We start from the raw sequence: 25,960 nt of genomic DNA on the forward strand, positions 1-25,960 counted from the left end.
ATATCAGCAGCATGCCATATGGTCGTGGTAAACCAACACTGGAGCTGCTCTCACATTTGCCAAAGATAAAGTGTTCACCAAAGAAAGAGGCAGCAGAAGAGATCAGAATGTTCAGCAGGTTGCTGTTGTGATCACTGATGGAAAGTCAACAGATGACGCCGCCAGTGCTGCGGCAGCATTGCGGCGATCTGGCGTCACTGTATTTGCTCTTGGTATCAAAGACACAGAGGAGGAGGACTTGAGAGAGATTGCATCCTATCCATATAAAAAGTTTGTTTTCAATGTTAAAGAATTTCATGAACTAAATTCACTTTCAAATATTTTAACCAGAACACTTTGCAATCAAATCACAGATTCCTTGATACCTACAGGATCACAGAGCTTTGCATTACAAGGTTGGTAAGATGTTTTTACTAAATTTCTTTTAAATTACTAAGAGCACAGTAATTATGAAAAAAATAAAATAAAAAATAATAATATCTGTATAATTTTCAAAATCTCATTTCACTCCACTGCAGGTTGCAAGGAAACAACCAACGCCGACATATACTTTCTTTTGGATGATTCAGGAAGTATTCAAAATAATGAGTTTGATGATATGAAAGCCTTTACTAAACATTTGCTTGAAGCATTTGAGATTGGACAAAACCATGTGCGCTTTGGGTTGGTTACATTTGCAAACAACGCAAACATAGTTTTTAGAGTACATGAATATAACTCAAAAGCTGATATCGAAAATGCAGTGACATCCCTCGAACATAAGGGAGGGGCACCAGGACTGATCTGGGATTGAGAGAAATGATAAAGCTGTTCGATAATGCAGCACAAACACATGGGGAAGAGGTCCGAAAGATTCTTATTGTCATCACGGATGGCGAGTCAATAGGGACAGACGAGCCCGTAAAAGTACCTGCTGATCTGCTGAGAACAGAACATAATGTCATCATTTATGCTATTGGTGTGAAAAATGCATCTGTGCCAGAGCTGGAAGATATATCTGGCAGCCCACAAAGAACATTTTATGTCAAAAACTATGATTTCCTTAATGAAATCAAGAAAGATATCATTACAGAAATATGCGGTGAGAAATTAATGGCATATGTTTGTATGATATTTTTGCACAGTTACCTGATTTGCAAAATAATACAGTGCATGCCGATAAAAATGTTTTTCTCTTGGCCTAATTAGAATTTGTTTCAAGATTCCTTTAACAGAAGGAGTGATCATTTTATGAATTTATCTTATTTTTAGGTTGTGAAGGTCTTTTGGCAGATGTTGTCTTTCTGCTTGATGGATCAGAAAGCGTTCATGCTGAGGACTTTGAAAATATGAAGGAGATAATGAAGCTTGTGATAGATAAGTTTGCAATTGGACTGGACAAGGAGCGTGTTGCAGTTGTTCAGTACGGCACAAACACAAAGGAGGAGTTTTCCTTAAATACATTTAAAGATAAAGATAAATTATCAGAGGAAATTATGAATATTAAACAGATGAATGGAGAAACGAAGACTGGAAACGCACTTACAGAAGTATTAAAATCTTTCGCCATTTCTAAAGGAGGACGCTGCAGTGCTTTAAAGTTCTTGATAGTTCTTACAGATGGAGAGAGTAGGGATGATGTAGCCGAGCCTGCTAAAGTCTTGAGAGACAATTTCATCAACATTAATGCCATTGGTATGAAACATGCAGACAGATCTCAGATTCTTGACATTGCTGGATCCCATAATGGATCCGAAGAAGGAGCATTCTTTGAAGAAACATTTGCTTCCTCAAAAGACTTAAGTAATGCCATCATTCCCACGATCTGCAACACAGGTACGTAAACCAAATCAAGAGAGGTCAACTCATGTCAGTAACTTATGTCAGTTGATGTTAAACCCGTTGAAAAAATTTTTTTTAGTCAACTGTTATCTCTGAGGGTATCTATATGCAAGTGTACTCCTAAAAGTGCAAACATTTATAATAGTCTTTCTCCATGAACATGGACCAAAAGTACTGATGACACATCTTGCACTCAAAATCTGTTCCATTTCCAAAGTCCCCTGAGACTGTATGAATCTGACCAGTGTAGCATGTAGACTTTTATGGCTCATGTCTGTTTAGCTTAAAGAGAAGGATTGCATATTTGTAATGTGTACATGCACTAAAAGCTTGTAATTGCTCGTTACAGTTGTAATTGTATTACAGTAAAAATCACTTCAAATATTAGCTAAAGTGTGTTTGTCTCCTGCTAAAGTGACTTTTCCAAATGACCTCTAAGATTAACATTTTATATCTTTGCAGAATGCAAGACAAAACAAATTATTGACGTAATCTTCCTTGTTGATGCCTCTGGACGTCGCAATAAAGATGGTTTTCAAGAAATTATAAACTTAATGAAATATATGGTGAGCAAATCTGTAGTTGGAGAAAAACAGGTACGATTTGGGGCCATCACATACTCTGACAACCCGCAGTTGGAGTTCACACTAAATCAGTACTACAGTCAAACTGATATTCAGAGAGTTATCTCAAACCTCAAAGCTTCAGGAGGACGCAGAAACACGGCCGGAGCCCTGAAGTATACACTCAACTACTTTGATAAAAAACATGGTGGACGACGGGAAGAGAAAGTTCCCCAAGTGCTATTTCTGATTACAGATGGCAAGGCTAATGACTTTAATGGTCTGGCAAAATGGCTTGAAACCCTGGCAGAGTCAAATGTCATCTTTTTTGCTATTGGTATTCAAGATGCCGATAAGACACAGCTAAATCAGATGGTGGGATATGAAGGAACAGTGCACTATGCGAACACCTACAATGATCTGTGTGGACTACAAAAACAGGTCGCCCAAGAGCTCTGCGAACCAAGTAAATCTTATTCTTATCACCATACACCCCTTATCACAGTACAGACCCCCTCCCCCCAGTCCCAGACTAAAATGCATGTATGATCCGTTTTAACTGAAAGTAACTTGCTCTGAATAATCTTAAAACATGTCAGTTCCATTGTTTTGTCCCTGTCTGCACAAAAGTAGTGTTTTTATCTATGGCACATTTATAAAAACTGCTTAAATGTCCACTCATCATGCAATATGGGTTTGGTTCTATTTTCGTTAACTAAATTGGGTAAAAAACAATCAACACTGACAATAAAATCAATGTCAAATTAGCAATCAGGGCCCACACTCATGAAAAATCGTAGTGCTAAAAGTAAAAAAAAATATCAGAAATGTGGGTGTTTCCTCTTAGAATTAAAGATCGTAGTAAAGAAAAAAAAGTAATTAAAAAAACAACTTCACCCTTAATGGAGGTTTTAAGGACTTTTAAGAGGCTTTTAAGAGGCTTTTAAGAGGAGAAAATGGAAGAAACATGAAGAGGGAGAAGAAATATTTTGCACACAATGCATGGTAGAGAGTTAACAAGACGCTGAACATTAGATTGTGCAGGGATTATGTTTGTGACCAAGACATGCTAACATCTCCGACACCGCATTGAAACACCATAGCGCCAGAAATGGAAGTAAATCACTACATTAACCACATTAGCATATTTGGCAACTGGAAAAATACAACTATGCAGAAGCGATGATTTGGGTCTGTCACAACCTTAAGTGATCACACAAACAATTACAATACTTATTATGCCACTGTTCATTTCCTATAAAATACATTAAGTATGACATAATCTTCAATAAAAAATAAAAAATAATATTTATATATACCTATATAATGTGTGTGTGTGAGAGAGAAAGAGAGAGCCAGAGTATGGTAAAACAGGAAAATTGCACCTGTAATTTAAAAGTGAAGGCTTATAATAAACACTACTCTTAAAACAGCTCTTTTATTTCCCTCTTGGACAACCATCCAATCACAGTCTTCAAAGGACTGTCATAGCTAGCAACGGGGTCAGCCCCGTCTCCTCACTAAGATTTAAGAAACCTTGTTGCTGCCAATACATTATCCATTATCAATCACGTTTACATCAAATGTAATAAAATTACAATCATTCTTGCCGAAATTACAGTGCTTCCGTTCCGTATTTAGATGTATTGATTAGGTTAATTGTCCAGTCAGGCATGTAAAATTCTCTTTCACATGCCCCTTCAAAAAAAATAAATAAAATCCCCTTGTCCCAGACAAGCATTAATGTCAAGCTCTGTTATTGTATAAATTTAACCCATCAAAGTCGGAGTAACCATGTTACCCGTCACTGCTGAAATCCACCCACATTTGGCAGGTTGGCAGGTGTCATTGTCAAGCCCTGACTGAATATTAGAAAAAATCAGAATTTTAGCTATCAATAAAAAATAATTTGACTTCCCACACTTTTTAGAGAGATGGATGGTCATCAAAATTATTATCTTATTAACCTGGTGGTCAGTCTGTGCCCCTCTAAGGGATCTGGGGAACTCGGGGGTCGGGGTCTTAGACCACCTATTGAACTATCTGTAACTATCGGTATAAAAAAAAAAAATGTGTGATTTGAAGTGACCAAGAATAAATAGCCCCTACAGTAAATGATGATAAACTTGTGGCCTGCTAATCTACAGTTTCAGTGTTGCTTTAAAGAACTGTCCATTAATGTAGTTCTAATGTTTTTTTTTTGTTTGTTTGTTTTTATTCTCTTTCTAGTTTGTGAGAGGACACAGTTAGATCTTGTTTTTTTAATTGATGGATCAGAGTCTATTAAAAATGAAAGTTGGGTTGCTCTCAAAAGATACATGATTGGCATTGTGAGAGAGCTGGATATTGCTAAAGTCAAATGGCAAGTGGCTGTTGCCCAGTTCAGCGATATATTCATGCATTACTTTTACCTGAACACATACAATAGTTTTGAAGGAGTGAAGAAAGCTATAAAAAATATTGATCAGCGAGAACAGGGCACATTTACGTGGAATGCCCTGAGAAATATTCGATACTACTTCACAAAAGAGAATGGATCCAGAATAGATGAACGAGTCGCTCAGAATCTTCTGCTGATCACAGACGGAGATGCTAAAGATAAGGAAGACTTGACTGCAGTAAAATATCTCAGAGACAAGGGCATATCAATTACTGCCATTGGGATAGGCAAAGAAATACAGAAACATGAGTTGCAGAAAATGACTGGAGAGAATCAGGTCCTTATTGAATCTTTTGATGGCCTTGAACTGATGACAACCAGAAGGAGAGTGTTACATTTACTCTGTGCCCACATCCCAGACGATCAACCCACACGTGGTAAGTGACTAGATTTTATAGTATACGTATGTGTACATCCACAATTTTCAGAATTTTGGAATTAATTTTTGCCAGGAATTTTTTTTTTCTATGCCCTGAAAAGATACAACATTAATATCCTTTTTGAAATCACCTGTGGATGGCAGAAAATTTTTAAGTGATTTTGGAAAACCCTTACTACTTAAAAAAATCTAACATGGTAATATACTGAGGAGTGTACATATGTATGCATTTGCAATAATGATGATTCCAGACTGTTTTCTAAATGGATTGCAAATTTCAGTTTCAATTGCATTTTACATATATGAGCACATTAATTGTGACATAATCCAAATGCAATCGCAAAATCACTGTTTGCGTTTTCACAAACACGCAGTGGAATGTAACCTGCCAAAACTCAAATGGAATTGCAATGTAAATATACTATGTGCCGTGTTTGTATTGGGAAGTGACATTACTCTTTGAACAAAATAATAAGGCATCGTTAAAGGCAGCTGCCTATCTGATAGATGCGTTTGAGCGAACAGACAGTGCAAATCGGGTCTCCTTAAATGTGATTGGTTAAAATGTGCCCTACTTTAAAAACAAATGAAAATTAAATACAGCGCAGCATGACCAGATCTTAATTTAATGCCAAAATGGACAATGTCAATTCATTTTCACTTTGTTAGCAGCAGACGTAATATATTGAATTTGTTTGTGCAAAGGCATTATTGTCCAATTTAGTGGAATGTTTGGCCGAAATCCCCATGGCCAGGGCAAGGCTAAGACTTGCTCCACATTTGACAGACAAATCCAAGTTGAACTCTGCGACTCGTGATGATAAATTGATGTCTAAAAACACAAAACGATCAGTCTGTGCAAGAAACTCAATAGTATTTATATTGTTTAGTTTTTTTTTTTTTTTTTACCTCTGATTCACGCAATGCCCGAACTGTTAGGACCCTTGTGAATGTGCTTCACAGCAGCATGCACCTGAGGTATCATCTTCTTCTACTTGCTTTATGGTGGATCGCAGACTTATAAGTGCACTACTATCTCTCAAATGGACCATTGACACTCCTAATTGAGATATTGTAGATAATTGTAGATAGAGTGTCAGTGGTCCACTTGAGAGATAGGTGACGGTAGTGCACTTATAATAATACATAGATTCTGTTACCATTGCCATCCATTGTACAACTGAGAGATTGCACCGGCTGACATTAAAAATTATAATTTGTGTTCTACTGAAGAAACAAAGTCACCTACATCATGGATGCCCTGGGGGTCAGCATATTAACATAATATTTTCATTTTTGGGTGAACTATCCCCTTAATGGTGAATATTGACACTATTGTGCATTCTGTCGTGGCTCTCGTTGTGTAAGGCATCGAAAATTAAAATGAAAAAGGAAATGTGATTTAGTTTGAGTTTTGGCAAATTTGGGGGAAATACAGTTGTTTTTACATTTGAAATTTGCCGTTGCCTTTGGATTATGTAACAATTAATGCATCCACATATGGAAAATGCAATTGAAATACAATTTGCAATTCCTTTTGAAAATAATTCAGAATATTCTTCTATATCTTTCTTGAAGATTGTGACCGAATGTTTTGTTCAAACAGATTGTGATATTGACATTGCCTTTGGGTTTGACGTGTCCAGACGAACAAGCACACAAACTCTGTTCACACCTCAGGTGAAACAGTTGGTTTCTGCAGCCATCCATCGTATCTCCATGATTGGTGATCTGTGCTGCGTCGCAAAGGACAAGATTATAACTAGATTTGGCTATAGGCTTGTGTCTGGGACAGATGGGAGTGTTCTGGATGAATATGGCTTTGACAAGTACAGCCAGGGTGTGGTGGAGAAAGTGATGTCATGGCAACCTAAGGCACCCCTGGACTTCAACAAGCTTCTGTTAGATTCCTTCAGAGAAAAGTTCGCCTCTTCCAAAGCCAAGGCAAAGGTGGGAGTGTTTTTGAGATATAAAACTAACCATCAAAGTGATTGTCAACTCTATATTATATTCTTTATGTTAATGTTCCCTTAAATAAACGAGCACCCCTGCTGATGTTATTTTTAAATGAATTTAGATTTGTTTTACTTCTATACTTTCATAAGAAATGTTAAACTATCATTTTCATGAACAATTAAATACTATGCACTTGATGTTTGGCATGACATTTCAACCAAAACTACGCTTTAAGATTAAATTATATCAGTAAGAGCATTGTTGGAAAAAATATGAATTTCAAAAATGTTAATTTCCTAGTATGCAGCAGGATCTACAACAGGCTGTAAATGACAATAGATGGAAGAGTCCAACTAAACATGGTTGGAAAATCAGATTCAGCTCATTGGTGTACTCTTTATTTTTCTTTGGTCACTTAGGTTCATATCGGGCACCTAGATGCCATTAAATATTTATTGCTTATTTAGTTGATGGCACTTTGAAAACAGTGTTCACAATCCCCTGACATTTATTCGTCTGTCTAGGTTTTGATAATCTTCACAGACGGGCTGGATGATGAAATTGAGCGTTTAAAGGAGAGATCAGAGACACTTAGGCAAAGTGGTAAGTGATGTCTTTGGCTATGTCCACATTAATCTGGATTTATTTGAAAACTCTGTTTTTCGTTTTGTCTACTATACTGCTTTCAAGTGGTTTCCAAATTATGTACGCTCACATTGAAATGTTTGAAAATGCATCTATCACCTCACTGCAAATATGTAAAATGTAAGCTCTCTGAGTTATAACAAAAGATCAAACATAAAAAAGTTACTGTTTTATTAGAAAAATCCAGGACACTTTAAATCACTATTTCATATATTTAAATGCACAATTGATTGTAATTGCTGATCGCAGATTTTTTATTTGCAGGGCTGTGAAATTAAATGTAATGTGATATTAAGTACAAAGTAGCATTATCTTTAACAACGTTAGCAGTGTTAGCAAAAACTGAGCATTACACAGCATTTTGTAACTGCACACACTAGCATACATCATAGCATCATAACATGTTCACTGATAGACGTTTGGGTGGTAGTTAGTGTATGACTCAATGATGACATGGGAATACAACAGAAGCTTTATAAATATTGTAATACCTATAGCTTTCACTTACTTTTCATGTAATGAGCAGCTATCTTGAATTCTCAACTTGGAGTTGAGCAAGGCGAACTGAGTTCCCAAGAAGAAACTTGAACTTGCGTAAGCATTCCAATTGAAAATTCCAACCTGGAGCTCTGAACTCCCTACCTCCAATTATATATCGAACCCAGCATTTATCGCTGAACCATAAATTTCGGAGAAGTTGCAAAATATTTCAAGATTGGTCCACCCAACCCTGTGCTACAGGTTCCTTGTGTGTTTGCAGAACTTTAATACATTTTGTAAAAGGATATAACTGTATATTGGCTTGTTTTGGAAACACTACCTAAAGCTGCATTCCATAAACCTTGCCTCTTTGTCACCATCTTTGTTTGAAACCTGCAATTGCAGTTATTTGCTGAATTATCTCCTTTTCATGGGTTGTTCATTGGTTCACCTCCTCAGCGTGGATGAATCTAAAGTTTTGAGGTCTATGTGTGGTCTGTCAGTCACTGCACAACTGTGGATATTCACTGTGCTTCAGCATTACAGATACTATGTCTTGGAAGTATGAACAAAATAAGAAGGTAAATGTAGTGTTTAGCATTATCTGTAGATTTATGTTTTTGTAGTCTAATCTAATTTTCATACCACTCAAATGCCATTGAAAAAAAAAATATTTTAACCTTAAAAAAAACAATGTAATGTTCCTAAGGACTATTTGAAATACAAATTAAATAATAGGATACAAAAGGACTGAAAAGGTCAGAGCAGTGAGATCCACGTCATATGCATCAGGTTTTAAAGAGACAGTGCTTATTTTAAAGTGAAACCTGCTGAAGTCTGTCATTGATGTAAATCAAAGAACAAAAGAAAAAGAGAAATCCTTGGACTTTTCTAGTCACTGATTCACTTTTATAGCTTGAATAAAGATGAATCTATATAGTTTGTGCATATATAATTGTCACGGTGGTGCAGGGATGAACTCAAGCGCAGACAGATGTGGCAAAGAGTTAGTTTTAGGCCCTGACTATAAGCATCTACACATGCAATATAGCCTACTGGCTGGAACTGTTTATTTATGTTTACAGACGTGATGCAATAATGCAAAGACAAATGACCCAGACCATTCAAATTAGAAAACATTATTACAAGCTTACCATTGCTAATTGGGCTAAGGTAAGAAGATTGAACACTGATTCATTATGAACTTGCACAGTAATTGATTTTGGATAATTTTAAACCAAAATATATTATGGAAAGCAGCTTTAATTAGCAGTCCTGTGTAAGTAGCCCCCATGAATGCCTGTGCCAGGCCATTTTTGTGGGTCTTTTCCTCTGCAAAAATTTTAAGGCAACTGAACCATTTTTACTGCATTCCCTCTGTACTAAACCCATGTGTGCTCATTTCTGATGTGTAAACTAGGGGTCAGTGCACTGCTGATTGTGTCTTTGGAGGGAACAGTAGACTTTCACGAGCTGGAATTTGGCAGAAGTGTCGGCCCATCGCAGCCACTGTCCATCAACATGCTAAATGTAGGCAACGCTCTCATGAAACAGATTGTAAGTATCAAAACAATGCTTAAAGGTGCATTTCACTCAAAATAAAAGAAGCATTTTGCAGTTCTTGCATGGCTTATTTATTTACTGTATTAATTTATTTTACTCAATAGCAGCTGTTTTGAAAGAAATCTTATATTGAACCTAAAATATTATTTTGTGTATTTTAAATGAAGGCTTTTCATAGCTACTTCCCTTGAACTTCTTAATCGTATTGTCAGCTTTATTTTTTATTTTCTTATTAAATAAATGAGCTCTTACTATTTTGGATTAGTTCTGCTCTGTGGCCTTCCTTCCTGGCCCTCATTTTACATTGCACAGAAAAAAATTGTCTATTGTATAATCATCAAATATTGATGTTTATTAACATCTTTGATTTCCAGATTCTGTTAGTAGGCTTTAAATCACCACACAAAACACATTATGGTTAACACAAACTATTGCAACTGGACAAACATTTAAATAATTCTTAATTGTAACTTGTATATGAGTTTATAGTTTTCACTGTAATTTTCTTAAGCTACTACCAAGTGACGGATACATTTGTTAGTAAAGTACCCTAACATTTGATTGGATGCCTTGCTTGTGACTTCAACAACAAAATACAAACAGTTTCACTCATTGTATGCTTTTCTCTCCCCTCAGGAAACAGTAGCGCTGAGGGAATGCTGCGATGTGCCTTGTTCATGCACTGGTGATCCTGGACCTCGAGGACCCCCTGGAAACCCGGGTAAAAAGGTCAAAGCCTCTCAATTCTTATAATGTAGATAATAAATGTTGTGGATTTACAGTAAATATTTTTTTCTTGCTTTGTTTCCCTTGGATGGATTATTTTCTCACTAAGCTTGAAGCATTATGTCGTTATGCCAATTTTAAATACATTGCTGCTTTAGAATTTAACTAAAATGAGATATCTTAAAAGGCAGTATGATTTTTAATGGCCTTCGCATCAGGAACAACCCTGTTTTTCTTTTATTATTTAGGGCTTCGATGGTCAGAAGGGCCATCCTGGATTTCCAGGAGATGAAGGTAGTATGGTAAGTGAAACTGTCAGCCAACATGTACTGAAGGCAAGACATCACAGATTAATACGGTAAAAAAAGAACTAATAGATGTCACCGTACTCCCAAGTTGATTGATTAAATTAAAAATAGTTCAATGAAAAGTTATGTTTAAATAACATAACATAATAATGTGTATCTAACAAATCTGCATACATTTCCAAAACAGAAATCTGTTTACTGGATTTTCATCTGGTTTGAAAATTATTGGAAATTCATTGTTTCATTTTGTTGACATATTAGATTCAAAAGCTTTTACAGGTTGGATTTTCTCTTGAAACCCTCCATAAATCAGAAAATACTGTCAAAGGTCAGAAAAAAAGAATCACCATGTTTTTAGGGATCAAATGTTATATAAAATAAGGCAAATTATATATGAACAAATGTTTCTGTAAAATGTCAGAATATAGATGGGAAATTTTGGTGTTTGCAAGGGCTACTGAAGTGGAGAAAGACTCATTTTGGGAAAGGGATTTCAAAAAAAATGTGTTGGAATTGAAATCTACCGACACAAATAGATAAAGTGCAATAAACATCTAAATAATTTTAAAATAAGTTTAAGAGCAACCTGATCTCATAGGAATTCATATGTATTTTATGTAAAATGTGGTTCTACAAAACGTACAATGTACAATACTGACGCATTTACAGCATCTACTGTAAAAGCACAATACCGATGCATTGATGACACCTAAAACATAAATGATTTACATATGAACAACTTTACAAAGTTATAATTGAATCCTAATGAATACTGAAATCGCGGCATTATCATTTTATTATATTGTATTCAGTTCTCCTGCAAATGGCGTTATGCTTTCAATTGCAGTTTCAATTAAATTAAGTTTACTCATTTACTAAATATGAAATATGATCTAATTTTGTTCTGTTCTGTGTAACTTCTGCTGCCGACTTATTTCAAAGTATAAATAATGTTAAACAAGACTATACCCCTTGAAATTAATAAAATTTTTGCAATCGTCTAACCATTACTTATCATGTAATATTTACTATGTTTGCCATGCACGCCTTCATGGAGTAGATCGGGATAATAATCTAGATAATGTTTTCAGGGATTAACAACTTCATTTTGCTCTGCACCTCACACAAAACTATTGTATTCTGAATAAGAGGACTGCGGCTGCAACGCATTAACATTTTGATTATTTTTGGTTCTGCTTTTGACATTTTTGCGATAAATAAAATTATTGTGATTGCGCTTATCTTTCTGTCGTGTTTTTTTTTATACTGTATTTTTAAGCAATAAAATTATTATTAGTTAGGTTTATACGTGGGAGAGGGATTAGCGAAAAAAATCTATTTAATGCTCTATTGTTACTAAATTGGTCATTTCCATGTATATTTCAGTCAGATACATTTTATATCTTTTTATATACACTATAAAATGCCTAGGTTTGGGGTAGGTTAAAGGGGGCTAAAAATCGAAATAGCTTTTCGAAAAAAAATATAAAATGCACTGATATAAATCTAAATTGATCTAAAAAATTTTAATTTTTTGCTTTAAATACAATGTAATTACATTTTAAAAACTGCAATACATCCAAATTGCAAGTTTCAGCAACAATCAAAATGCACAAAAATGTACATTTCGTGCTTGTAAACTTTACGAACTAATAGCTACATATGAGGCAGTTTAGAGAGGATGAACGTTGTATTTCTCCCTTCTTGTTTCTGGCAGGGAGAGAGAGGACCACCAGGACCGAATGGATCTAAGGGACACAATGGTTGCCGCGGAAACAGAGGAATGAAGGTAATGTAACATATAATTATCATTGGAGATGCATCTCTTGATGTAATTTTTATTAGTGCAGTGATCTTGGGTCCGTTCTTCGTGCCTCGCTTAATACATCTGAGATGATTTGACAGATGCCAGATCATTTAATCGTGATGACTGATTACTGACAGCATTAATTACACTTTCTTAATCCATACAATCCATTTTATGACACAATTGACTGTGTTTAAATTAATTGTGCATTATAAAATAATTTTGAGATTTGAGAAGTGAGAAGTGAGAATTGAGTGTGCATCTCCTGCGATGCATTAAAGCAACCCACATCAAAGCTCACCATTCAAATAATGCATGGCTCGGACGAACTGTATGTAATGTGTGTATGATTGAAAAAACTATTTAGATGATTACTCCTTCATGAATAAACCTCTCAATGAGTAAACTTGTAAAAATTATTTATTATTATGATTATGATTATTATTATTATTATTACTAAAAATTATTCCAGCAACTCCAGGATGAGGTCCACGGAACCTACAATCCTGTATCATGTCAAATCATCAACAATAAAATCCAGCTAACTGAGTAATCCACGTATGAAGAACAGGCCCCTGCTTGGAATTTCAGGATTTATCTTAGTATGCAAAATAGTACAATACTCTAGTCTATGTCTTCATACACCACTTGTAAATAAAACTATAAACTGGTACTTTTTCTGTTTTTACATTCAAGTAGTTACCATGAATCTAGAATTTGACATAGAAATAAAATGGTTTAATATTTTGTTATTTGGCGCAAACACATTAAGTGGGACTGAATTAATTGTTTTAGGTATTGATATATGCTACCTGCATGCCTATTACTAACTGCATGGCTAGGATATGATTATGTCAGCGTATAAAGTTCCTGTGTATGAGGACAGATGAGATTATGTTTTACCGCTGTGCTGAGTAAAGGAAATGTTTTCAAATTTAATTTCAATAGGGCCAGAGAGGCATCGCTGGAAATAAAGTGAGTAACAAGATTTATTATTCTATTCATTGGCTGTTAGTAATATCATTGCTCCCACTTAAACAGTTTACTTTTTGGAAAAAAATGTATACTGAAAAAGATAGTGCTTTAATTTTAGGGTCATAAGTGCAAGTATACGTTTTATTTGTTAAGTGTTATTAATGACTTCCCTAAAGAGATTTTAAGTGTGTGACCACCTTTGACCTCTGTCTGACAGGGTGAAGCTGGGGAAGATGGGCTGGATGGAGTGGATGGAGAACAGGTCACATCTTTATTTCTCTCCTCTGCCTATTTTCTACACTTACATTCACAGTGTCACAAATGCAAATAAATGTACTTTATTAAAGGGCCTACTTTTTCTGAGATTTTAGCAGAGGTATTTGTGTTTCACATCATAGAAGACAATGCTAGCAGCATCCAATAATTGTAACTATTGGAGAAGGTCCATTTAAAGCTTTTTTTGCGCTTTTCATCTTCCTGGTTTAAAATCCACATCATGTTGACATCAGAATTTGTGACGTGGCAATCAACTATAGTATGTTGGTGATGCTTCAGTGTCTATTAACTTATTCATGAGAATGAGTGTTCTTATCCTTTGAATAGATGCTTCGCTTAATCATTCACAGCAGCATGTGTTGATATGCAATGACAGGCACTTTAGACTGTGTGAAATCGCATGCATTATCTGAGAGAAACGTTCATGCATTGGAGGAGAGTGTTTGTTTTGCATTGTAATAAGAGTGTGGCACAAATGCGATTCATTCACTTAGTGAGTATAACTGTTTTTATAGCCTAATGACACAACCGGTCAAAAAGCACATATAATCGCTGCAGAATAAGCCTTTAAATTTATCAGGGGTGCAACAGCATGTCCATGTCCATGTTTTCGATAGTTCTGCTATCTAGATGGAAATCAGGCTTTCGTTCTGTACAAATCAGTTTGAGTCTCGTTTTCTGTTTTTGTGCATGAAATTAAATGTGCAAGCAAAGTCAACATTGGTGTCCACACAAGTCAAAATGAATAAAAATGCAACTGTTGATGTCTGATAAAAAAAAAAAAAAAAAAAAAAAAAAAAGAATTAAAATCCTAAAATGTATTAAATATAAAGTTATACCTTCCAAGTATAAAATTCCCTCTTTTGATTGATTGATTGATTGATTGATTTGCCTGTTATGTATGGAATAAGTTTTCTGCCAAATAATTGGAGTGACAAATAAAAAAAGAATAAGTGTGAAACCAAAATTTAAAAAATGCAAGTAAATGGAAACAAAGTTTTCAGAATAGCAAACAACTGTCACAGGTCAAAAAATAACAAGTATAAATCCAAAATCTAATAATGCATTAAAAAATAATAATAAGCATGAAACAAAACTTTAAACACATTTAAAATGATTTTGCGCACAACTAACATTTTATTGGAAAATAATCCGTCTTGCACACCATATCATGTTTTCCTTGGTTATATTTGTCTTTTTTGACCTACTGTATGAAACTGCTCAGTAGAGCAACACGTCCTCACTAAAAGAGTTATTAAGACATTTGATTGACTGTACTCTTGTTTCTGTTGCGTGCAGGGTGATGCTGGCCTAAATGGGCTTCCAGGACCTAAAGGAGACCCGGGCAGTGCTGTAACTACATTATAACACACATTACAAATGCCTGTTTTGTTTGCTCACATCTGTCAATTTATGTACCATTGTTAATATTAACAGAAAAAATTTAAAAACAACCCAGTGTCTTCCTTACAGTAGTATTTCTGTTTTTCAGAATATGAAGGGTTTCAGAGGCAGTCCTGGACCTAAGGGACACAGCGGAGTGAGAGGAGATCCTGTAAGGATTTCTCTGTGTTTAAAGTAGCTAATTGTTTTGCCATCTAAACAGACTGACTTGATTTGTCTGTGCTTGATTCTCTGTTTGTGTTAATAGGGTGCACCAGGAAGAGACAACACAATCCGAGGTCCAAAAGGCGAGAGGGGAGATACTGGGCTCCCGGTGAGGGTCTTTTTTTATACTCCTTCTGAAAAATGTTAACTCAGTTTGAATGAAATGATGTTTCTAACGATGTGCTGTAAATCAGCGTTATAATGTCTATACACTACCAGTGCTGCGTGACCTAATCCTTGTTTAATATTGACTAAAATACATTTAATTAAACTTTAATATTGGACCATTTCTTTAAGACAGAAATGTTAAAGCTGCTGTCATCTCTTGAATATATGGACATCAAAATGTGTAAACTCAGAGTGAGAGTTTTAGATTTTATTTTAAAGTCGCGATGAACAGCTCGTATGTTCAGAAGGATATTGATGTATTCTCCTGTGTTTGCATAAGTTTTATTTTACCTTACAAATCTGATGAAATGGCACATGTAAATGAACAAACCACTGACAACAGCCATCACATCACATTTTTTTTTAACACAATCTATAGAATTGTTCTGTTTTGAGTGTCTTTATTTTAAATGTATTTATTTTGATAGCTTTTGTTTGCGTCTGTACAGGTATACTGTACAGGTACAGTATAATACAGTTCCACCTTATAAAATAGCCTAAATTACTTCAACCAGACATAACTATTAATTCACAAAAATAAATGTATAGCCTGTATTTGTCGACAAAACCGACAGACGCACAACAGACATCTACTTTCGTCTCCATTTTTCGACGTGTTTTTAAGATTATCCGATGTGTGAACATTATCAGTAAAAGTGTATTATGACTGTTCTGTTCTGTTCTGTGTGTTCAGGGTGACCAGGGCCTTCCTGGACCCTCAGGCAGACCTGGAGATAACGGTGATCCTGTGAGTATCACCTGTACATAGAACTGTCATTATGACTTACTGTAACTGTGACTTACTCTCAGAAGAAAGGAACAAAGCTGTCACAGATGCAGTATTGTAAGATACAAAATCTAAAAGGTATATATTTTTGTACCTTAAAATGCATATTGGTACCTAAAAGAGTAAAATCCTAGTTGTTTACTTTTTTTTTTCTGAAAATGTATAGTTTCTGTACTATTCAGTGTCACTCTATCCTTTATCTATCTATAATATTGCATTTTTTGATTTCATAGGTGTTACAGGTAGATATTTATTACCATTCAAAAGACTGGGTTCATTTTTTTTCTGATACGTTTATTCAAAAAGGACACATTAAATTGATCAAAACATTTATAATATTGCAGATTTCTGTTAGTAATAAATGCTGCTTTTCAAACTTTCTGTTCATCCACGAATCCTGAAAAACGACACTGTGTCATGGTTTGCACAGTTTCATTAAACAACATAACCATTTTCTGCTGTGATAATAATAAAAAAAAGTTTTCTTGCCAAATCAGCATATTGGAATGTTTTCTGAAGGATCATGTGAAACTGGAGTGGAGTAAAGAAAAATAAAGTTTTATTTAAATAGATTTCTATTTATGTATTATTGCAAAAATATATAATATATATAATATTGCAATAATAATATTTTTCACTGGATTTCTGACCAAGTGGATGCAGCCGTGGTGAGCATAAGAGACTTCTAAAACATGAAAATATCTTACAGATCCTAACTTTTGAATGGTGCCTGTTTTGATGTGACACTGGGATGTTTTTTTTATCAAAAAGGAAATAAATGAAATAAGTATAAAGATGTTTTATCCTTCAGATAACTTCTCAGTTTATTTTGGTAGGGTGCTCCAGGAAGAAAAGGCCGACCAGGAGCGCCGGTAATGTAGCATGACAAATACACATAGAAATCAGTTCTAATCAGTTATCATCTATTCTACTTGATTGTGTTTTTATTTAAATATATATATATATATATATATATATATATATATATATATATATATATATATAATTATGTCATTATTGTTGTATGTAAACTGCTGTTGTAATGTGCTGATGGTAAACGTGTGTATCTGTTTAGGGTGCATCTTCAAATGCCAAAGGAGAAGCTGGACAGCCAGGGCTTCCTGGTTATCCTGGACAAGTGGTGAGTACTAGGACATTTCACCCTTATTTAAATCGAATTGCACAGATAAGAGATGTCCGATGGTAGTGTTTGATTTTATGATGTGTTATACCTCCCTGATCTTTTTTTTTTTTTTTTGTCTGTTCAGGGACCACCAGGCCAGAATGGGTTTCAAGGAGACAAAGGTCCTCCAGGTGTACCTGGAATGCAGGTGTGCATTCAGTTAATTAAACTAGTTGTATCAGGTGCCATGTAGGATTTAAATCAAAATTTGCTTGTCAATACATGCATACAACATGTGCATATACACCAGGGACGGACTGGGAATAAAAAACGGCCCTGGACTTAACCCAGCCCAAAGTCTGTCTGTCTGCGCCATCTTTGTGTACTGTTGATTTAAACACTCAACTTAAACACTCTCTGTACTGTCAAGTATTTTGTCTTCTTCTGAGGGTGGTTTGACAAAAAAAAAAAAAAAAAAAAAAAAATCTGACTTGGGGCGCTTAAAAGTAATTTAAAGTTGAGCTGGAGTGAGTGTCTTTCTCTGCTCTTGGTCTAAGCTCAACCTGAATAAACAAATTATGAAATGGATAAAAAAAAAAAAAAAAAAGTTTTATTCCAAGATAGCATGGAATAGATTATATAATATGCTGTTATAACAACATATTATACAATCTATTCCATGCTGTCTTAAAATGAATTTATTACTTAATAATCTTAATTAATTTATGCAGTAATTAATCTTACTGCACAAATAATAATACCACATCTAAATGAAAATACACCATTGCAAATGTAACTTCTGTATTCAAAATCTTCAAAGTTTGTAAGCATTAACTGTAACATTACCAACATTTTAAAAAGTAAAAGCACAAAATATTTCTTAATATTCATTTTACAGCTAAAATGTTTAAGTTCAGCTGTTTTAACTACTGTAATCATTAAAAATGTAGCAACTTGAATATCACTTCCTGACATCATCCCTAGCAAGTAACTCTTTCTCCTCTCATGTTCCATACTTACTGTATTTTACGGACTATAAGTCACACTTTTTTTCATAGTTTGGCTGGTTCTGCGATTTATAGTGTGACTTATTTATAAAAATGAATTTGACATGACCTCTCACGGCTGTAGACGGTAATGTTTTCTCTTGGTTCTTGGTTCTAAATAAATGCGACTTACAATTCAGTGCGATTTATATGTTTTTTTTTTTCCTCGTCATGATGTATTTTTGGACTGATGCGACTTATACTAAGGTGAGACTTCATGCTTGGTAGGTGGTGGGCCGGCCTGCCGGCCGTTATGGAGTGCCCGCCGTTCTCCAGATCACACAGTGAAGTGAAGTGAAGTGAAGTGACATTCAGCCAAGTATGGTGACCCATACTCAGAATTTGTGCTCTGCATTTAACCCATCCGAAATGCACACACACAGAGCAGTGAACACACACACACACACACACACACACACACACACACACACACTGTGAGCACACACCCGGAGCAGTGGGCAGCCATTTATGCTGCGGCGCCCGGGGAGCAGTTGGGGGTTCAATGCCTTGCTCAAGGGCACCTAAGTCGTGGTATTGAAGGTGGAGAGAGAGCTGTTCATGCACTACCCCCACCCACAATTCCGTCCGGCCCGAGACTAGAACTCACAACCCTTCGATTGGGAGTCCAACCCTCTAACCATTAGGCCACGACTTCCCCGACTTCCCCAGATGACCAGTCCGCCCCTGTTCGTGGATGTTTCGACATGGAAAGCAGTTTGGAATGGAAATATTGATATTTTATTTGTTAACAACATACTTTTCGTATCTTAAAATCAGTAAATGTTATGAAATAAGAGAACTAAGTCAATAGAGTTCAGAGCGTGATTCATTTGAGTCAGTTTGGGAGTACAAAGTGGGTTTGCAAATCATTTAAGTCAATTTGGGGGTTTGGAGTACGGAGCGTGAATCATTTGAACCAGTTCGGGAGTTTGGAGCGGGATCGCAAATCATTTGAGTCAGTTCGGGAGTTCGGAGCGGCTTCGCGGATCATTTGAATCAGTTTGGGAGCTCGTAGCGGGATCGTGAATCATTTGAGTCAGTTTGGGGATCGCGAATCATTTGAGTCAGTTTCGGGAGTTCAAAGCGGGTTCGCGAATCATTTGAGTCAGTTCGGGAGTTCAGAGCGGCTTTGCGGATCATTTGAATCAGTTTGGGATTCGTAGCGGGATTGCGAATCACTTGAGTGAGTTTGGGGATCACGAATCATTTGAGTCAGTTCGGGAGTTCAAAGCGGGTTCACAAATCATTTGAGTCAGTTCGGGATTTTGGAGCGGGTTTACCCTTACAGTGTCTGCCGAGAAAAATTCTGGCCCTTTGACAAATATAGTTGATGACCCCTGATATAGGCTAAACTTATATAATTGATAATAATATTATATTAATTAGGGCTATATTTTTATATTTATTGTTATGCTTATTTTCCCCTTTCAAATCGTGTATTGGTTACCTATTAACGTTCTGTGATAAATTAGTGTTTTCATTTACAAATGAAACTAGCGAATTATTAATTTATAATTCTACTATTTATTATTATAGGGTTAGGATATTTATATAGTTATTGTTAAATTCATCCTCTTAAGTGCACTTCCAGTAAAAATTCCTGTCACATAGCATAATCAAAGCTTTATTGGCATGTCAGGCTTTTAAAGGCTATTATTTACAAAACTCTTCAGGGCTGTGTTTGAGTTCGGAGCAGGTTCGCGAATCATTTCAATCAATTCGAGAGTTCGGATCAGGTTCACAAATAATTTGAGTCAGTTCAGGAATTCGGAGCGGGATCGCAAATTATTTGATCAGTTCGGGAGTTTGTAGCGGGTTCGCGAATCATTTGAGTCAGTTCGTGGTTCGCGAATCATTTGAGTCAGTTCGGGAGTTTCGTAGCGGGTTCGCGAATCATTTGAGTCAGTTCCAGAGTTCGTAGCGGGTTCGCGAATCATTTGAGTCAGTTCGGGAGTTCGATACAGGATCACGAATCATTTGAGTCAGTTTGGGGATCGCGAATCAGTTGGATTAGTTTGGGAGTTCGTAGCGGGATCGCGAATCATTTGAGTCAGTTCGGGAGTTCGGGGTGGGATCGCGAATCATTTGAGTCTGTTCGGGAGTTCGTAGCGGTTCGCGAATCATTTGAGTCAGTCCGGGAGTTCAAGGCGGGTTCGCGAATCATTTGAGTCAGTTTGGGGATCGCGAGTCATTTGAATCAGTTCGGGAGTTCGTAGCAGGATCGCGAATCATTGAGTCAGTTGGGGATCGCGAATCATTTGAGTCAGTTTGGGGATCGCGAATCATTTGAGTCAGTTTGGGAGTTCGGACCGGGATCGCGAATAATTTGAGTCAGTTTGGGGTTCGAGAATCATAGCTGTATATGGAAAGGCATTTTTAACTAATTTAGTAGCTAGCTAGTTCTAATTACGTTTTCCAGGCATGGTTAGGTGTGCTATGTGAACTCGTATTTTTTTTTGTTTTAATGATGTGCCTTTTAACAGTATCAATTATATTCAAAAACTAAACAAATCGTGCCTAAAAAGTGCATGCATCTAGGCTAATGTAAAATTACATGATGAAGTCATACTAATGCGCTTGTGCATTTTGACTTTGTTCTATCACTGCATTATTCAGTGCATTCAAATGCATTTATGAATGCATGTGAATGATCACAAAATTTAAGATATGGGGGTTAGAAAATGTATATATTTATATCATTTTTTGTAGTTAATAAATATCACATGAATAGTGCCATTTCAGTTTTTCTCCAAAAATCAGCATGATTAAAATGTGATATTAAGTTACTAAAAATAATAATTTAATTACAAATACAAAATGTTGCAGAATAATGTAATATATGAATGAATATTAGCCTAAAGAACATTTGGCCCAAAAGGGTTCGTTCTTGTCATTATAGAACCTTTTTAGCATAAAAGGTTCTTTGGAGTTGAGTAAATAATCCTGTGGTTCTATATAGAACTCCAATGAACCTCTTTTGTAAGAATGCGTTGTCATAACGTTCACCTTGGAGATTTAAAATGTTTCTTTTTTGAGATCCCAGGAGCCCAAATTCAGACCCAGAACAATAAAACCCACAGAAGAGGTGGGAGTTCAAAGGAGGAATATTTATATTACCAAACTGCAGGGAGAGGAAGAGTAGATATAAATCATGATCTGCAAGATTAACCACAATCTGATGTGATCCGACCACCTCAGAGAAAACCAGTGTTGAGCTGCTGCAAGAGCTTTTGAAGCACAGCAGCTGTGGTCAAATAGTTCTCGTGTGTTCTGATTGGTGGATGATGATGATGATGTGTGGATCTGCTCACCTGGTTATGTTCGTATACACCTATAAACGTGTATATACATGGTGCCTCATGTAGCTGCATGTTCGTGTTTTACCCTTAGAGTATAAAGCAAATTATATAAAACACAGAAAGAAAAATACATTGTATGTTGAAGGAACCATGTGTGTTTTCATAGGGTCCCTTTGGGCGAACTGGACCTGAAGGTTCAAAAGGAGGTCGAGGACCCAGAGGACCAAGGGTATGGAAGACTGTTGTACTGAAGTTTTCTTTACTTCCTTATTTCTCTTTTGCTTGTTCTGTGAAAAATGCATGAGTTTGTTTCTTCATTAGAACAGATTTGAAGAAATTTAGCATCGCATCACTTGCTCACCAGTTCATCCTCAGCAGTAAATGGGTGCCGTCAGAATGAGAGTCCAAACCGCTGATAAAAACACCACAATAATCAACAAGTTATATTTGTTTACATGTGTTTTGGATTGTTTACACTTGTAAACGGTTCTTTATCTGCACATATTTCTCTCCTAATTTACAGAATACCATAATAATTGAAAGCAATATATTCTGGGTAGAGGACTTCTATTTTAGTAATGGGGTGAGCAAATGATGTAATGATAAGTTTCTTCAAATCTGTTCTGAAGAAGAAACTCATCCACATCTTAGATTACCTGAGATTCAGTACATTTTCAGCAAATCTTCATTTTTGGGTGAACTATTCCTTTAAAACCTGCTTGGTCTCCAGTATATTATGTGGTAGTGCTGCAGCCATAAAATGTTGTAGAGAAATTTTCCTCTTTTCACACTTTCCTTGCTTGTGTTTAGGGTCCACCGGGTGACCCGGGACTCAAGGGATCACAGGGACCAGAGGGATTCAAAGGACCTCTGGTCAGTTGATGCATTTGTGCATTGTTGACTTGAAAATGATAAAATGCCCATTTAAATATGAGACTCTCCAGTCTAAAGTATGACTTTATGTAAAAAGGGACAAGATGGAAGAGATGGGTATGGACCTGCAGGGCTCAAAGGACACAAGGTACCTGTGCCATATCTGAAACATGCTAAAACTTATTTTAAAATTAACATCAAGAGCAAAGCTTTGCATATGAGGAAAGTCCAAAACATTATTTTCTGCAAAATATGGTAACTTGTTTTTTCTCTTTTTGTGTATGTTTATTGATATTCAACTAACAGAATAAAATTGCTTTCAGGGAAACAATGGATACTTTGGCCTCCCTGGTTTGCAGGTCTGTTAAAGCTAGTTAATCATCTGTTGCAGCTCATCACTAGCCATTTTATGTGATTGTATAAATGGTAATAATAATAATTACAAATTAATAGTTCCATGATGTAACATTATTAATATCAGTGATTATAATTATAGGGTGAGGATGGTACCAAAGGATCCAGTGGAAGTAAAGGACATAAAGGTTATCGAGGAAACCGGTACACTTTTATTTAATTTACTTTGTGCTTATGTATTCATGTTTTTAAAAGATTTTTAATGTCCAACAGAACAATCATGTCTTTCTAAATTATATTATTTTATTTAACATCATAGAGAAGGTTCTGCATGTTCGCAGCATACTTTTTGGAAGTAATGCAGTTATGTTGTATGATGTATTGATGTGATCAGGGAAACACGGGACGTCCGGGTACTGAAGGTCCTCCAGGAGACAATGGGATGGATGGACACAGGGTTAGCCATTTGTCATCACTTTTTTACAGATTAAACAAATACTTATATACATCACAAAATATTGACAGTTTAACTCTCTGGTACTCTTTGGTCAGAACTGACCGAAATAAATATGTTTTAAATGTTTTTTTTTTTTTTTTTTGCTTCATTGGAATGGGAAGACACTTGCTGACTTTTGTCAGATTCGCTATGTGAACACACACACAAAAAAGTCATGGACATTATTCGAATATGTTAAAGTGTCAAAAAAAGTAACACTTGATACCTTCACAGTCAACCATTACTGTGGAAAAAATACCTCCTAAAAATGTTAAGTGTTGTATAAATGTATAAATGTTACATTGAATCATAAAATCCTTCTGCATGATAATAATTATATATATAAATTGAAGGGGCCTAGAGGCTTAAGCAAATGTAAATAAGATACTTCATGTTTATTTGTTTGTTCATGCACTTTTGTAATTGTTTATTTAATTGTATTGTATTTCTAGGGTGAAAAAGGTCCTCCTGGAATCAGTCCAATGCCCGTAGGTTCATATTAAGATACAATATCTTTAATTAGTGTTAAATTACTCATCTATTCTAAATGTTTGATTGTTTTCCTTCTGTCTTTTTCTGCTTCTGAACGTCAAGGAATGTGACCTGGTCGAACACATACGCAAAAACTGTCGTAAGTTCAGAGAACCTAATATCCAAAGAATACCAAGCAGAATGACTGCTAGTGATTTTAGTCATTAGCATGACCTCATTCAGTTATTTTATTTCTCTTCGTGATCTCTTATATGTGGCATTTAGCTTTCTGTATATTAAACTTTGAAATCATTTGATCTACATTTTATCTTTTATTTTGTCTCCACAGCTTGCTGCTCCGGTATGCTTTGCCTTACACTTTAACATTTCAGTGCCTTATTTGTTAGTAACTTTTTGCTAATTGTAATTTTTTTCTTCTTCATTTTTTCTAAAATGCTTTCAGGTAATGGTACCCAGTGTCCAGTTTACCCCACAGACCTGTTGATAGCTTTGGACATGTCTGCGGGTGTAACTCCTCAAGTTTTCCAGCGGATGCGTTCTGCGGCTCTTTCCTTATTGGAAGACATTTCCATTGCTGAAACAAACTGTCCACAAGGAGCACGGGTGTCTGTGATCGCCTACAACAGCGAGTCCAGGATCCTGATCCGTTTCACAGACCACCTGAAGAAGAAGACCCTTCTGGAAGCTGTAAGAACATTACCTCTAGAGAGAACCACAAAAACCAGAAACATCGGACAAGCCATGAGCTTTGTTTCTCGGAACATCTTCAAACGTGTCCGAAGTGGCAGGTTAATGAGGAAAGTGGCTGTGTTCTTTACAAATGGTCCGTCGAGGGATGACTCGAGCCTTGCAACAGCCATGCTGGAGTTCAAGGCTGCAGACATTGGCCTCGGAGTGATCGCCTTTAGTCCTGCTGATGATGTGACACGAGCATTGCAGGTACATAAGAAAACATCAGATTTGCAAATGCAAAAAAATGCAAGTCAGCTTAATTTAAATGTATTTGTATTACTCCATAGTAATAAACAGGAAAATAACAGTGTTCATTTTGCAAAGTTCTTCATATAAAATTTAAGCTGTAAAGTAGCACCAAACTAACAATAGCGACATTATTCAACTCAATTTCATCAGAATTTCAAATTACATCAATTATACAACAAGCGTAATCCAGCTACACTCAAAATAAAAATAAAAATACATTTTAGTTGTTTGCTCAGTTTACTTAAAATAAGCTAAAACAGCATAATTATTTTTTTTTTTATTAAGTTGTCATTTGCACTAAATTTTATTATATTAAGTTAAATTACATTTGTAAAATGTTAACAAACCGTTGAAGTTGAGTTGGGCCTACATGAATCATTGATGTTGCATTGACTGAAACTGGGCAGTGGATTTCTAGTTCCCAGCATGCTTTGCATAAGGATAGATCAGGAGAATAAATGTTGAATTTAAGTGCAGTTAATGTGTTTTGAACACATTAAACTGTGTTTTTAAACTGAATGCAGTTTAATGTGTTTTTGCTAAAGGGAAAGGCATATTAAAGTTGTTTAGTAATTTTTGACATTTAAAAGTGTTGATTTTTGAGGCAGTGGTAATGTCATGGAAACAATTTTACTTGATAATTTCTTGCATGGTACAAAAATTATACTTACAGTAACATGTGGAACAAGAGTTGTGTTGGCTGTTGCATTCTCATAAGAATAAATATGAGAATAAAAAAAAAAAGAGAAAAGCATTCAGTTTGAGGGCCAGCACGCGATTCACACAGTCAATAT

General features: G+C 35.7%; 1 protein-coding gene across 1 annotated transcript; it reads left to right on the forward strand.

Annotated features, from left to right (window-relative positions):
* The first annotated feature begins 207 nt into the window (after positions 1 to 207).
* On the forward strand, positions 208 to 24,911 carry LOC113092945 (collagen alpha-6(VI) chain-like). Its single transcript, XM_026258743.1, has 30 exons — positions 208 to 395; positions 519 to 1,081; positions 1,252 to 1,815; positions 2,284 to 2,850; positions 4,614 to 5,201; positions 6,810 to 7,153; positions 7,684 to 7,762; positions 9,705 to 9,841; positions 10,484 to 10,576; positions 10,822 to 10,875; positions 12,599 to 12,670; positions 13,637 to 13,663; positions 13,881 to 13,925; positions 15,239 to 15,292; positions 15,432 to 15,494; positions 15,591 to 15,656; positions 16,410 to 16,463; positions 17,339 to 17,374; positions 17,578 to 17,643; positions 17,771 to 17,833; positions 22,137 to 22,199; positions 22,781 to 22,843; positions 22,941 to 22,991; positions 23,167 to 23,202; positions 23,340 to 23,401; positions 23,592 to 23,654; positions 24,146 to 24,181; positions 24,288 to 24,324; positions 24,514 to 24,525; positions 24,628 to 24,911. The coding sequence occupies exons 2-30, from the start codon at positions 799 to 801 to the stop codon at positions 24,667 to 24,669; spliced, it is 3,720 nt and encodes a 1,239-aa protein (XP_026114528.1). The 5' UTR covers positions 208 to 395; positions 519 to 798; the 3' UTR covers positions 24,670 to 24,911.
* Positions 24,912 to 25,960: the final 1,049 nt, after the last annotated feature.

This window comes from Carassius auratus, unplaced genomic scaffold (assembly GCF_003368295.1).
Source record: "Carassius auratus strain Wakin unplaced genomic scaffold, ASM336829v1 scaf_tig00214790, whole genome shotgun sequence".
Lineage (NCBI taxonomy): Eukaryota > Metazoa > Chordata > Actinopteri > Cypriniformes > Cyprinidae > Carassius > Carassius auratus.

Excerpts from the sequence above, each read along its gene's own strand:
- LOC113092945 (XM_026258743.1), top strand. The coding sequence starts at position 799 with ATGATAAAGCTGTTCGATAATGCAGCACAAACACATGGGGAAGAGGTC. Across the intron at positions 2,851-4,613 it reads CCAAGAGCTCTGCGAACCAA|TTTGTGAGAGGACACAGTTA; the intron begins GTAAATCTTATT and ends TTCTCTTTCTAG. Across the intron at positions 22,992-23,166 it reads CAGGGCTCAAAGGACACAAG|GGAAACAATGGATACTTTGG; the intron begins GTACCTGTGCCA and ends AATTGCTTTCAG.